At 29.0% G+C, this 11,764-nt stretch overlaps 1 protein-coding gene across 3 annotated transcripts in view; it reads right to left on the bottom strand.

Moving 5' to 3' along the window:
- Positions 1–1,834: 1,834 nt before the first annotated feature.
- The window catches only part of LOC106679810 (lysosomal aspartic protease), a 29,238-nt gene continuing 19,308 nt past the window's right edge, over positions 1,835–11,764 (bottom strand). For 2 of the 3 annotated variants that reach the window (XM_014419158.1, XM_014419160.2), the window contains exons 6-10: positions 8,293–8,412; positions 6,055–6,205; positions 5,450–5,542; positions 5,026–5,169; positions 1,835–2,025 (exon numbers count right to left, since the gene is read on the bottom strand). In XM_014419158.1, coding sequence (XP_014274644.1) covers positions 5,032–5,169; positions 5,450–5,542; positions 6,055–6,205; positions 8,293–8,412 — 502 coding nt within the window. In that variant the 3' untranslated portion in view covers positions 1,835–2,025; positions 5,026–5,031. The remainder of the gene's footprint in view (positions 2,026–5,025; positions 5,170–5,449; positions 5,543–6,054; positions 6,206–8,292; positions 8,413–11,764) is intronic. The other variant, XM_014419159.1, reaches the window with a different exon arrangement.

Here is an 11,764-nt window from a genome sequence, read left to right as displayed (position 1 = left end):
CGCAAAGGGTTGTTTCTTTTAGATAATTGAATTGAATATGGTCCTTGAAATGGAAGAATAGTGAATTCCAAAGCGATGTAACTATTTGCCTTCTTTAGAAGAGCGATCGTGGCTTCAACGATTCCATGTGAATCAATTTAATTTTTATAACTAGACCGAAGAGAAAATAATAATTTATTAAATCGGATCTCTGTTAAATTTATTTTACATTAGCAGGTCTCGTGGCCATCTTGTTTTCAGGTGCCTCGGAGGATTTTCAGGAATGAAAGAAGATGCAAGGTTAGAAACTAGTGGGTGTGAGTGGTTAGGGAGTTTATAATGGAAGGAGATATATATGGTTCGGGCTAGATCGGTTGCATAGGGAACATTAAGGTCTATATGAATGATTTTATTTGGGACAAAGTAAGGAGCATTGAGGATTTTACGAAGGATTTTAGATTGTAAGGATTGAAGACGAGGTTTAGTGGATCCCCAAAGCTCAATTCCATATGTCCAGATTGGCCTTATTACTGTCATGTAGATCAGTCTTTTATAATGTGTTGGAAGTTTAGATTGTTTGTCTAGTAAGTGCTGTAGTAGTCGAAATCGACGTGCAGTTTCCTGTCTTTTCAGTCTTGTGTGAGGATTCCAGATTAATCGTTTCTCCAAATTTAGTCCAAGGTAGCGGATCTGTTCGACAGGGGTAAGAGTAACATTATTAGATGAAACTGTAGGGCATTCAATAGGTTTACGACGAAGGGTAAAGGTGATCTGATGGGATTTGTTGAAGGAAATTTGAAATAAATAAACTAAAATTCCATTGCCGTGGTAAGCAGTGATGCGTCAAATCCCTAATGTCTCTCATTTAATAAATAATATTATTATAAATATTAACAAAGTATGGATTAAGGTGAACTTTAAGAAAATGTCGAGAATTTTGGGTGTTGCATTACTTGTAATGGGGAGTGTGGTTGGCCTGCCACTGTATTATATATTATTAGCTACAAAATGTGTAGTTGTGAATTCAATTTAGGCTTAAGGTATGAAACACTTTTAATTAATACTAACATATTCTGAAAGCGTATTTAAGAGTTCTTCAATTTTTTTAGGCTAAACATAAGCAACAGCCAAGAAGATAAATATTGCTACACCTTTTCCAATATAGCATTTGGTTGTTGCATCCATAACTCGTGACATCAACCATTATTTATCCAACGATAATCTCTCTATTCATATATTAATAAGAATGAAGACTGGATAAATTTGGGACTTAAATACTTATCCGGGTCCAAAGTAGTACAGATCTTCAACAACACTGGCCTAAAGAAATCTGAAGTTAACATTAAGTAATTTTATAATGTGAAGTTTCCTTCATTTGATCATAGTATACATATGTTGCATCTTAAGCTATGATTCCGAAAAAAAAACATTAAACCATTTAAACTTAAGTGTGAATGTGTTTGAAATGTTATATTACTTTTTGGTTAATTTTTGTCTTGTATTTATTATTATCATATTATCGTTTACTTTATATTTATCTGCAAAAATGCTGGGTATGTATTCTCTCAGCTCAATAACCAAAGTGTATATCACATAACGCAATATAATACAATAAAAAAAACAACAAAAAAAAAACATTCTAAGAACATTTCAAAATAATTCTTGAAGTATTATTATTATCCAAAATATTGATGGTTTGAAAGAGATGTCTCCGGGATGATCCACTGAGTTTCTATTCTAATTTGAAGCATTAAAATCGTAATGTTGATTTTTTCGGACTTACGAAATAATATAGCTTGAGGGAAGATATGTTCAGTATTCCAAAAATAAAGTGGGATGTTTTCCTAAACATTAATAGATTTTATATAAACATTTATTATCAATCCATTCTTATGTTCATTTTATCGAGTCATGGTACATTGCAAAAACAGATTCCGGTGTAAACCCTTCTTCGAGAAGGAGAATTAGCAACTTCAATGTGCTCTCTTCAATGTCCACTCCAACCAATCGCGCAATTTCAAACAACTCTTCCTCTGCTTCAGCGATCTTAAAATAACACACGAAACAAATTAATTAATTGATTACCTATGATTTTAAATCTAAATTAATTAATTACATTCTGACAGTTTCAAATGTGATGAGGGTACTCAAAATCTCTCATTTAGTGTGCTAAGTTCTGCTATTGGTCGAGTCCCAACACAAGTATGCTAAATATTAATAAAGAAAACAAGCCAAATGACAGTAATGTTAATCGGAATGACAGTAACACAAAAACTGAACGTTCTTTCAGATTGTAAGGGTAGTATAGATGAAATATCTAATTATGAGAAAGGATAAGTGAAGGGGATACTGAGGAATTGGAGGGGAGACTTCACTGTCATGCTGAAAGACAAAGCCTATAACCCAGTGATTCCCCTCTCCCCCCCAAAAATAAAATTAATGAAAAGTTTATCAGTGATTGTTTTCCCTTGTTGAACCTCCAATAAAATTAATTCGTCTTGCAATATAAAATACATTTTTGTTGATCACCTATTAGAGCTTATAAAAAAGTTCGGAAAATACTTTGAAGCAGATAATGATAAATTTACATGGATTCAAGAGCCATTTAGAGCCAAGGCTTTATCAGAATTACTTCTTTAGAAGAAGAATCTCTTATTGACTTCTTAGTGGTAAAACTCTTCGAATATTAATTCTATTTGCAATATCCTATTTGTGCGAAGCTGGGTTTTCGGAAATATCGCTCGAAAATTTACGTAGCACAAAATATGAGAGTCCCCATATTCAATTTTATTCCGAGATTTGATTTGTGTAGTGTACTAATCTAATCGAGCCCATCCATCACATTAATAATTTTAATCTTCGATGGAGGTTCGATAAATTATTTGTGAATTTAAAATTCGTGTTTAATTTATTTTTCAACTAACCTAACCTAACCTGGTGGTTGTCCAGTCTCAATATTGATATTACCGGAACAGTTGAAATTAGATATTTTATAATATCTAAAGGAAAATAGTAAGTATCTGTTGTTAATTTTTTTCTGTTAAATAGGTAATCGCTTTTAAAAAAGGAAGTTTTCGAATTTTTCAAGAAAGTAAAACATTTAGACAAAAATCCGATTATTTAGGGAGCCGCAAACCGAAAAAAGATTAGAAACCTCTGCTATACACTAGCAATCATTTAAATAACATACTGAATAAGATTTGAGTACTCCTCATTTTTTAAAATTTTAGTTAATTATTTTTCATGAAAAACAAAGCAAATATTGCCTTTAAAACCAATGACAAACCTTTTTGGATTTGTATGACATCCTGAAAGACATCTTTTTCTTCATCTCGCAATGGAAATTGTATGAAAAAGTAAAAATTATGTTATAACTAAATTTACAAAAAATGATAAAATAATAATGGTCTGTGAATTTAACATGTGTTTCAAGGCTTGTTACGTGATTCTGTATAAATAAATCAGTGGCCACGCCACTAAAGCTCCGGTTTACGTTGAGGTTAATATAAATGCTTGCCATTATAACCTAAACTGATCGTCTCTAACTCCACTGCCACGCCCGTGGAGTTCATTGTCAGGGTCAACTATTTGGCTTCACTTTTCCTTACAGCTTACCTCCTCCATTATATTGCTTCCTTCAAGGTAGTTATGGGGCAGGTTATATAGGTTTGATATTTTGTTTATTATAAATTTTATAACTCACTTATGTTATATGTTTATCTCACATACTGTGTAGTTCTGTGTGAATTTATTGGATGAGGAACTACGCGCATGCCAGTCGTATATTGCCCTCACGTATAATTTTTTGGGAACCGACAACTTATATTTCACTCATTCCCTACATTAACATATGAAAGAGAATAACAGATTGCACGATATATCGATCTGTGCTGCATCTATTCCGAAGCTGTTCTGGTGGATTGTACCGATGAAGTTGCTACCTCCATTTGCCGAACCAAACTAAGAAAAACTAAGTTACTCTTTCATATGAGTAATTGAATCATATTTTGTTATATATAACAGCCGAAGAGACATTCTTGTGATAGTATTCTTTTAACTTGTCCTGTTTCTCTTAGAAACAATATTTAAATCAATTTCAACTATTGAAGTCGATAATATTAAATGTAATTGTTTTCAAGCAATAAATAAGAAGAATCAACCCCTTAAGAAAGGAGTGTAATGGAGAGAGTAAGCTACCAGGAAAAGTGAAGACAAAAAGGCGGGTTTTATGATGAACACCTGGAGCCTTTCAGGGGAGTATGAGTGAATAACTGGCTGTCTTCTGTTTCAGTTTTGATAACACCGGCGGACATCCCTATTATTATCCCCTATCTGAAACTACTCTTTTTGGCTTCACTTTCTCTATGTTGTAGGCTGTGGCTTCCGTCTGAGAGAAACAAGGGAGTTTATTGTGTAGGATACAACTTTAGTGAGGGCTGATTTTTAAGTACCAACTAGACTTTGAGAAAAAAAAAATCATGTAATTTCTTTTGAACATAAATGGAGGAACACATATGTTATTCAGCCTGGCCCAATATATATTGGCAACATTAGCAGATCTAAGACACCCCCTAGAGAAAAAGAAAATTTTTAATTTTGTTATGACTTTATATTATATCCTTCATATTTTTATCTTTAAACAAATCTGATTCATATTGAAATAAGTATTAATTAATTATTAATAAGGATTTTGAGGCTAATTCCCTCTAGATGGGAACACGAAATAATCCACTATGATCCTTCCACAGAAAAATCTTTTTCCTATCTAAAAAAAGTAGGATTCATATCCTATCCTCATTGGCTCTGCCTGCTAAACATATAAAGCCTCATATAGAGATTTGATTTTATTTCTTTGTGCTTCCACATAAAGAAAATATCTGATCGACCATTATTTGCTTTTTCATTTGATAATAATTGTAGTTCTGATCACATCTTATATTGGACAAGGTTGGGCGCGGGTGTCATACGAAAACAAAAATGATTCTCATTGTATATGGTTATAGAGTTAATATTATATACATAAAAAAATAGAACATATATTATTACCTGTATTTATTTCGTGTTAGCGAGACCTATTTGTCTTGTTCCGTAGTTGAAAATAGTGTAGAAGTTTTTCAAAAATAGATAACCAAGTACCCATTGATTAGAATTTCTATTTTCCATAAAACCGATAACACAGATGTCACTTAGCTAGAAATAAATTTATGTATGAATATAGAAGTACCTATATTAGATTATAGCCTTAATAAAAAAAAATGTAAAAACCTTACTTCTCCCATTGCTTAGTGCCGGGAGAACGATAATACTACTTAATAAAATTAAATGAAGATTTCGTAATGAGTGAATACTATAGAAATTAAAAATGACATAGGCATGCATTTAATATTTTCTTCCTAATGAAGTTTTTAATTTGAAAAATAAGACATTTTATATAAATTACTATACCAAACTATAATAAAGTATAAATTACCTGGATGACATAATCTTTTCCCGATATATTATATGCAGTGTCCTCAATATGAAATGTTAAAGTCGGTAATATTGTGATATTGTCACAAGGGATCTAAGGACAAATCAATAGATACATTTTCATACTATGTTAAATTATTATTTTATTATAAATACTTATATATTTATGACAAATTAGAATATTATTATGTATTCTAATTTATTCAAACTGTTGAAATCAAATTTTAGAGTGATTTAAACTGTTTGACCTCTCATTGTTCTTGTAAAAAAAAAATACTGCGAATAATTATATTATGGTTAATTATTTAAATGAATTAATTATTTTTCATACTTGTAAATTTAAAAAAAAATTAAAAAAGTGCTTCGGAATTATAGACCATTTTTATGGTTTTGGGAACTTGTGAGTATTCTATTGGTGTAAGAGAACTGCTTTTTTTATCCCTCATTATTTTATTGTAAATATTATAAAGTATATTATAAATATTATTGAAACAATTGTATAATTTTTTGTAGGAAAAATACAACCTCAGTGATGGAGCTCTTTTTTTTTTCCCTTTTTTTTAAATTATTTTTTATTTAATATTTTAATTTATAATAATTACTTACAGGAACTAGTCTTTCAGGATTTGGTGTGTCAATTTTGAGAATTTTATAGATTGTCTTCAACACATCAAGCGGAACTGCAATTATGGATGTGCCTGTGTCTATAATAACTGTACATTTGTGATGGCATAGTTCGCTTTCGTCCAAAGTCACTCTGTAAGAAAAAAAATTAATCTTTGTCTTTAACGATGTAAATTAAAAAAATAAATAAATAAAAATCTAATTTAGGTAGAACTAAAGATAAATTTTCAATAAACTTCATTTTGGTATTTTTGAGCTTGTGAAAAAGTTTATGATTTAACTGCTTAAATTTCAATATAGGTTTTTCTTTTTTTCTCTCTGAGAAAAAGTCATTACTCAATTTAAGATTACAACTTGAACCAGGACAATTACTTAATCACATGTTATGTATAGACCACATAAAAAATTATAGGTGCGATTTTAACTGTTCAAAATAATTGTAAATAGTAATAATTGGTTTCTGTTTTTTATTTCTATTTATATATCTGTCTTTTATTTTTTATTTTATTGTGGAATTAAAGTTTTTGGATCAGAACAAAAAAATTGGAATATAGTATTTCAGTTATCAAATAAATGCAACAGCATTTCAGTTTATTGGATTCAGGAACAAAAATGTTTTATATGAAGAACATGATTTTTTACTTTTCTTATTTTATTTTTTGCAACTCCCTTTCTGGGTATTTCTGACATACGAGGAGATTATCTACAGACTACCACCCTATTCTAGTCATTGTGGTGGGTCAAGTGTTCAGTCCATCGGACCGACATACATGTAAAAGTCGATCTCCCCAGGCCGGATTTGAACCGGCACCGCTGCAGTCAAAGTGCAAACTTAACACTTTGATTCGCTTGGTTACGAGCGGCCCTACTTCCCTTATCACATAGGTAACGAGAGTATTGTAATAGGGTCATGTTTTCTTTGAGCATTTTTCAAAGGATCCATGCGTTTGGTGGAACACGGGGTCCAAAAATATTTTGGCCATTGGTCCTTGGGACTGAGGAAGGAGGGGTATTTTTTCTTTTGTAGGGTTTTAGCCCCATATGCTCAGCTATTTAAAATAACTAGATAGTAAAAAAAAAAGATTAACCCTATAAAAAAAGAATTTCAGTTAGAGCTACCAGTTAATCTCACCCCCTTGCATGTACCTCTAGATTCTTTATTCTTGTTAGATTATATGCTCAGTACTGTGTTACAACCAGTTGAACCAAATTTTGATTATTCTCAGTCACAAATTTGAGTCGGGTGGACCCAAAGGGGGTTTATTAAACCACTGTTCCAGTCCTTACATACCTCTTAAATTTTCATTCGAGAAATAATTTAGTCTGACTGAATAAAATTCGATCTGGGTTAGTTAGGTGTAGGAATAAAGGCTATCTCGCATAGATAGGAATTAGGATGGATGGATAAATAACTCTAGTAAACATTCACATTAAATGTTGATGATTGACAATATTTGAATTAGAAGTACTTATATTTATATAAGGATTTGTATTTATATTGTACAATTGGTGTCATCCCCTCCTATTCCTGTTCTAACCATTAAATTATCTTGTTATAATTTTATACGTCCGATTTGTCGGTTATAAACCGTTGTATCCCTATGTAGCCTCTATTCCCACTTCTTGTAATGTCATCTCCTGGTTTACTTTGAAATTTCATACTCAGGTAAACCTTTATTTGTGTTCTCTTATCTCTTTTTTTCTTCCTTCACTTATCCGTTGTGCTACTCTGTTATTGCACCTTACTTATACCTCGTTTACTTTACCAATCTTTCTTTGTAATTTACCACATTTGTTATTACGTCTATTAAGTAATATTTCACTGTTCATCATTCTGTTTTTACAGTAGCAATTTCATCCTGATTTTATAACTTGTTATTTGTAAGTATTCTATTAATTTAAATTTATTATTTGTCTATCTTACCCTCTTTTTATATAATTTTGTACACTATTTCTATTCTAATTGTTTTTATCATATTTACGATGTTTGTATCTTATTTCAATTTAGCCCTGATGATGGCTTTGGAGAAAAATATTGGTTGGCAATATTTTTTTTTTTTTACTATTTTGTACCTCTCTGATCACCCACCACCCAGACTATCTTCCTACAATCTATTTCATATGGTAAACTATAAATCTTCCAATAAAAAAATAAAAATAGCTTTCAATTATTTTGGCAATCATTTACAGTCGTATTCATTCTATGAAGTTGGTACTTACGATTTAATATCAATCGTCCAAGTCTTTGTTTTATTATAAATATTCACAAAATTGAGGGAGTCCCCGTCGTAATAATTCTTTTTTATCCCTCCTATAATTAACTCACCGTAGCCATTTGTTCTGAAAAAAAAATATATATAGTAAAAAAATTAATGGTAGGAATATTTCATATTATTATCTACAGTATGAAATTAAAAAAATCGAAAACAAAACCAGTTATTTTACAACTTTTTATTACTTTAATGAAAAATATATATAGGTAAGAGAAAAAATTTATGAATATGCCGTAGTCAGGGGCAATAAAAAATTTATTTTTCATACAACAATAAAAAATTTATTTTAGATCACCATATAAAGTAGAGCAAATACTCTAAAATGTAAGCTCTAATCATATAAGCAACATATCATAACGAAAAATCAGTAGTTAGTGAATTTATTTAAGTGTAATTATATCCTTATTAGCACTCAAATTAAAGCTAGTCTAATGTACTATAAATTAGTTTATAGTCTTTATCTTGGTAGCTGTAGTAGTTTTTATATTTGCCAAAATTAATTCACAAAATATTGATTTCTCAATGTTTTGGATAAATGTTTGTATTATGAAATTCTATTTCTGAAGAACTATTAGGCATACAGATGTCTATTAGCGTTCGTATTTTAGATAGTTTACTGCAAGTAATGTACTCTGAAGTTTTTTAGTGCTTTAGATAATTTTAAGGATATGAAGCACTGAATACAAAATGAATGAAATAAACTTTAGAGAGCGTGAATCTCAAATATTTCAATATTTACTATTTAATGGCATTTGCTTTATTCCTTGTTTAGTATATGTAACAACTGAAAAATGATATACCTTTGTATAGAATAATTAAATAAAATTGTGCGATACCTTTTATAATTTAATAATAATGAATTGTAATTGAGAGACAAGGAGAAAATATAAGAAGACTAATTTTTGGTCATGGAGAAACTTGCTCTTTCTCGTGATGTGATGCTTCGGGTAAAAGTTCCAACATTTTCCGCTAGATGGGAGCACCTCCTCATAATGGTGAAAGAGCTATGATTTTTGAAAAATATGTCTTTAGAACCATAAGACGCACATATGTCTGCCAGCACTAAAAATAAAGGAAATTTAACTTACTATAAAGTAGTTTATGACACTTATCTTCGTAGGAGTAGTAGTTTTTATGATATTCACAAATAAATATAAATATGGCAAATGAAAAATTTGACTGAACAACTATAAATCAATTTATTTTAGCAAATATCATGAAAACTACTACTCCTACGACGATAAACCTATTAAACTACTTCATAGCCGATTAAACTAGCTTTAATTTGAGTGCTAATAGATATCTGTACGTCAAATGGTTTTTGAAATATAGATTTAAAAAAAAAACTTGGCAGACTCATCAATTTTGACCTGTAATTATACATAGTCTTCATTAAAGTAATCAAAAATTGGGGTGAGATAACTGCTTTTTTTCTTCCCGGCTCTTGTACTATTAGGCTATATAGTAGATTTCATAATACAAAATGAATGTCCTAATACAAGTAAGGGCATCTCAGAAACCGTGTTACATGACGGATACCGGGGTGAAAGATGACTATATTTTACCTTTACTATTTCCTATTTTACTATTTAACCGAATTTTATTAGTAATAACAAGAGTTTTAAAGCATTAAATTTAGTTTATATTTGTTTTATCTCTAAGTTATATGTATTATTTTATGTGTTCGGTGTAAAAAAACCTCACCGCGGTGAGGTAGCTCCTATCTTTGAAGTTTTCTCCCTCCAGTTTGTGAAGAAAAGAGTTCCAGATGACCCAGTGTGATTTCTTATTAATATTTTTATTTAAAAAATGAAAAAAAAGTTTTTTAATTTGAGGCACTTGATCGTAAAATACGGTAACTGCTCACATTAAATTTTCACAATGTTAAAGTGTAGGTTAGTTACATTGTTTTACTTTAAACAAGGGATGGGATATTGATATCGATATCGAGTAACCGATAATATCGGAATATCGGTTTCTAAATATAAAAAAAAAAAAAAGGTTGCACCTTAAAAGTATATATAAATAAAAGGAATATTGATAATATACACTCCAATGTAATATATCTATAATCATGTATTCCGGAGGAAATATTCGTACCAAAATATAATATGGCAAAGATATTCCGATGTTATTAAATCCAAATATCGATATTTTGTTAAAGCAAATATTCAAGCTTAATAATAGTGTTTCAATATTGATTATTCATTTCGATATTTGACATATATATATATATATAATTATTTATTTCTAACGTTAGTGAAAGTATTCCAATATTGTATTATCAAAGGATCGATATATTGTTTCATTAATTTAACATCCATTTGATCTTTAATAATGTTATTTATATCGATATCGATAATTACCTACAATATTCTAATATTATTTTATTGAAATATCGATATTATGTTTAAAAATACTAAACAAATTTAAAATGAAATATTGATATTTTGTTCATTAATTTAATATAAATTTCGATATTAAACATATTTGATAATATCGATATGAAAGATCATCAACAATATCCCGATATCATTTAATCGAAATATGGCTATTTTGTTTAAAAAGGTAACAAATTATTTCGATATGTGACCCTGTTAATAATATCCTTATGAAAATTTATTAACGACAGTAAGATATTATTTTATAGAAATATTAGTAATTCGCACTAAAAAAATTTATGAAAAATATAGAAATAGTATTTCGATATTCTATTTTGATAAATTCATATTCCTTTCGATATTCGACATTGTTATTAATATCGATATTTTATAAAAAAAATATGAAAAGCTGAAAAAAGGTATTTCGATTTTTCATTTTGAAAATTTCATATTTATTTCGGTATTTTAATTGTTGATAATATCGAAATCGATATTTCGATATTTTTTTTTATAGAATTGTCGATATTTGGTATAATAAGATTAAGAAAATTTTATAAAAACCTAAATAAAACGTATATCGATATTTTATTTTTATAATTTCATGTTTCTTTCGATATTTTACATTGTCATTAATATTGATATCAAAGATTAGAAACGATATTTCATTAAAAAATATTAAGAAAATCTTATAAAAAGTTTTAAAATAGTTTTCTGGTATTTTGAATTGATAATTTCATGTTCATTTCCATATTCTACATTGTTATTATTATCGATATTGAAGATTAGAAAAAACAAAAATAATTTATAAATAAATTATCAATTTAAATAAACTCATATTCCTTTCGATATTCGACATTGTTATTAATATAGATATCAGAAACAATGTCGAATATCGTAGATTAGAAACCATGATTCGATATTTTGTTCAATAGAAATATCAACATTTTATAAAAAAATAAAACATTTTATGAAAAATTAAAAAAACGTACTTCGATATTTCATTTTGAAAATTTCATGTTCCTTTCAATATTTTACATT

The sequence above is a fragment of the Halyomorpha halys genome, unplaced genomic scaffold, assembly GCF_000696795.3.
Source record: "Halyomorpha halys isolate HHAL.00 unplaced genomic scaffold, Hhal_1.1 Scaffold222.1, whole genome shotgun sequence".
In the NCBI taxonomy this organism is placed as follows: domain Eukaryota; kingdom Metazoa; phylum Arthropoda; class Insecta; order Hemiptera; family Pentatomidae; genus Halyomorpha; species Halyomorpha halys.
This window is presented reverse-complemented; position numbering and strand designations above follow the sequence as displayed.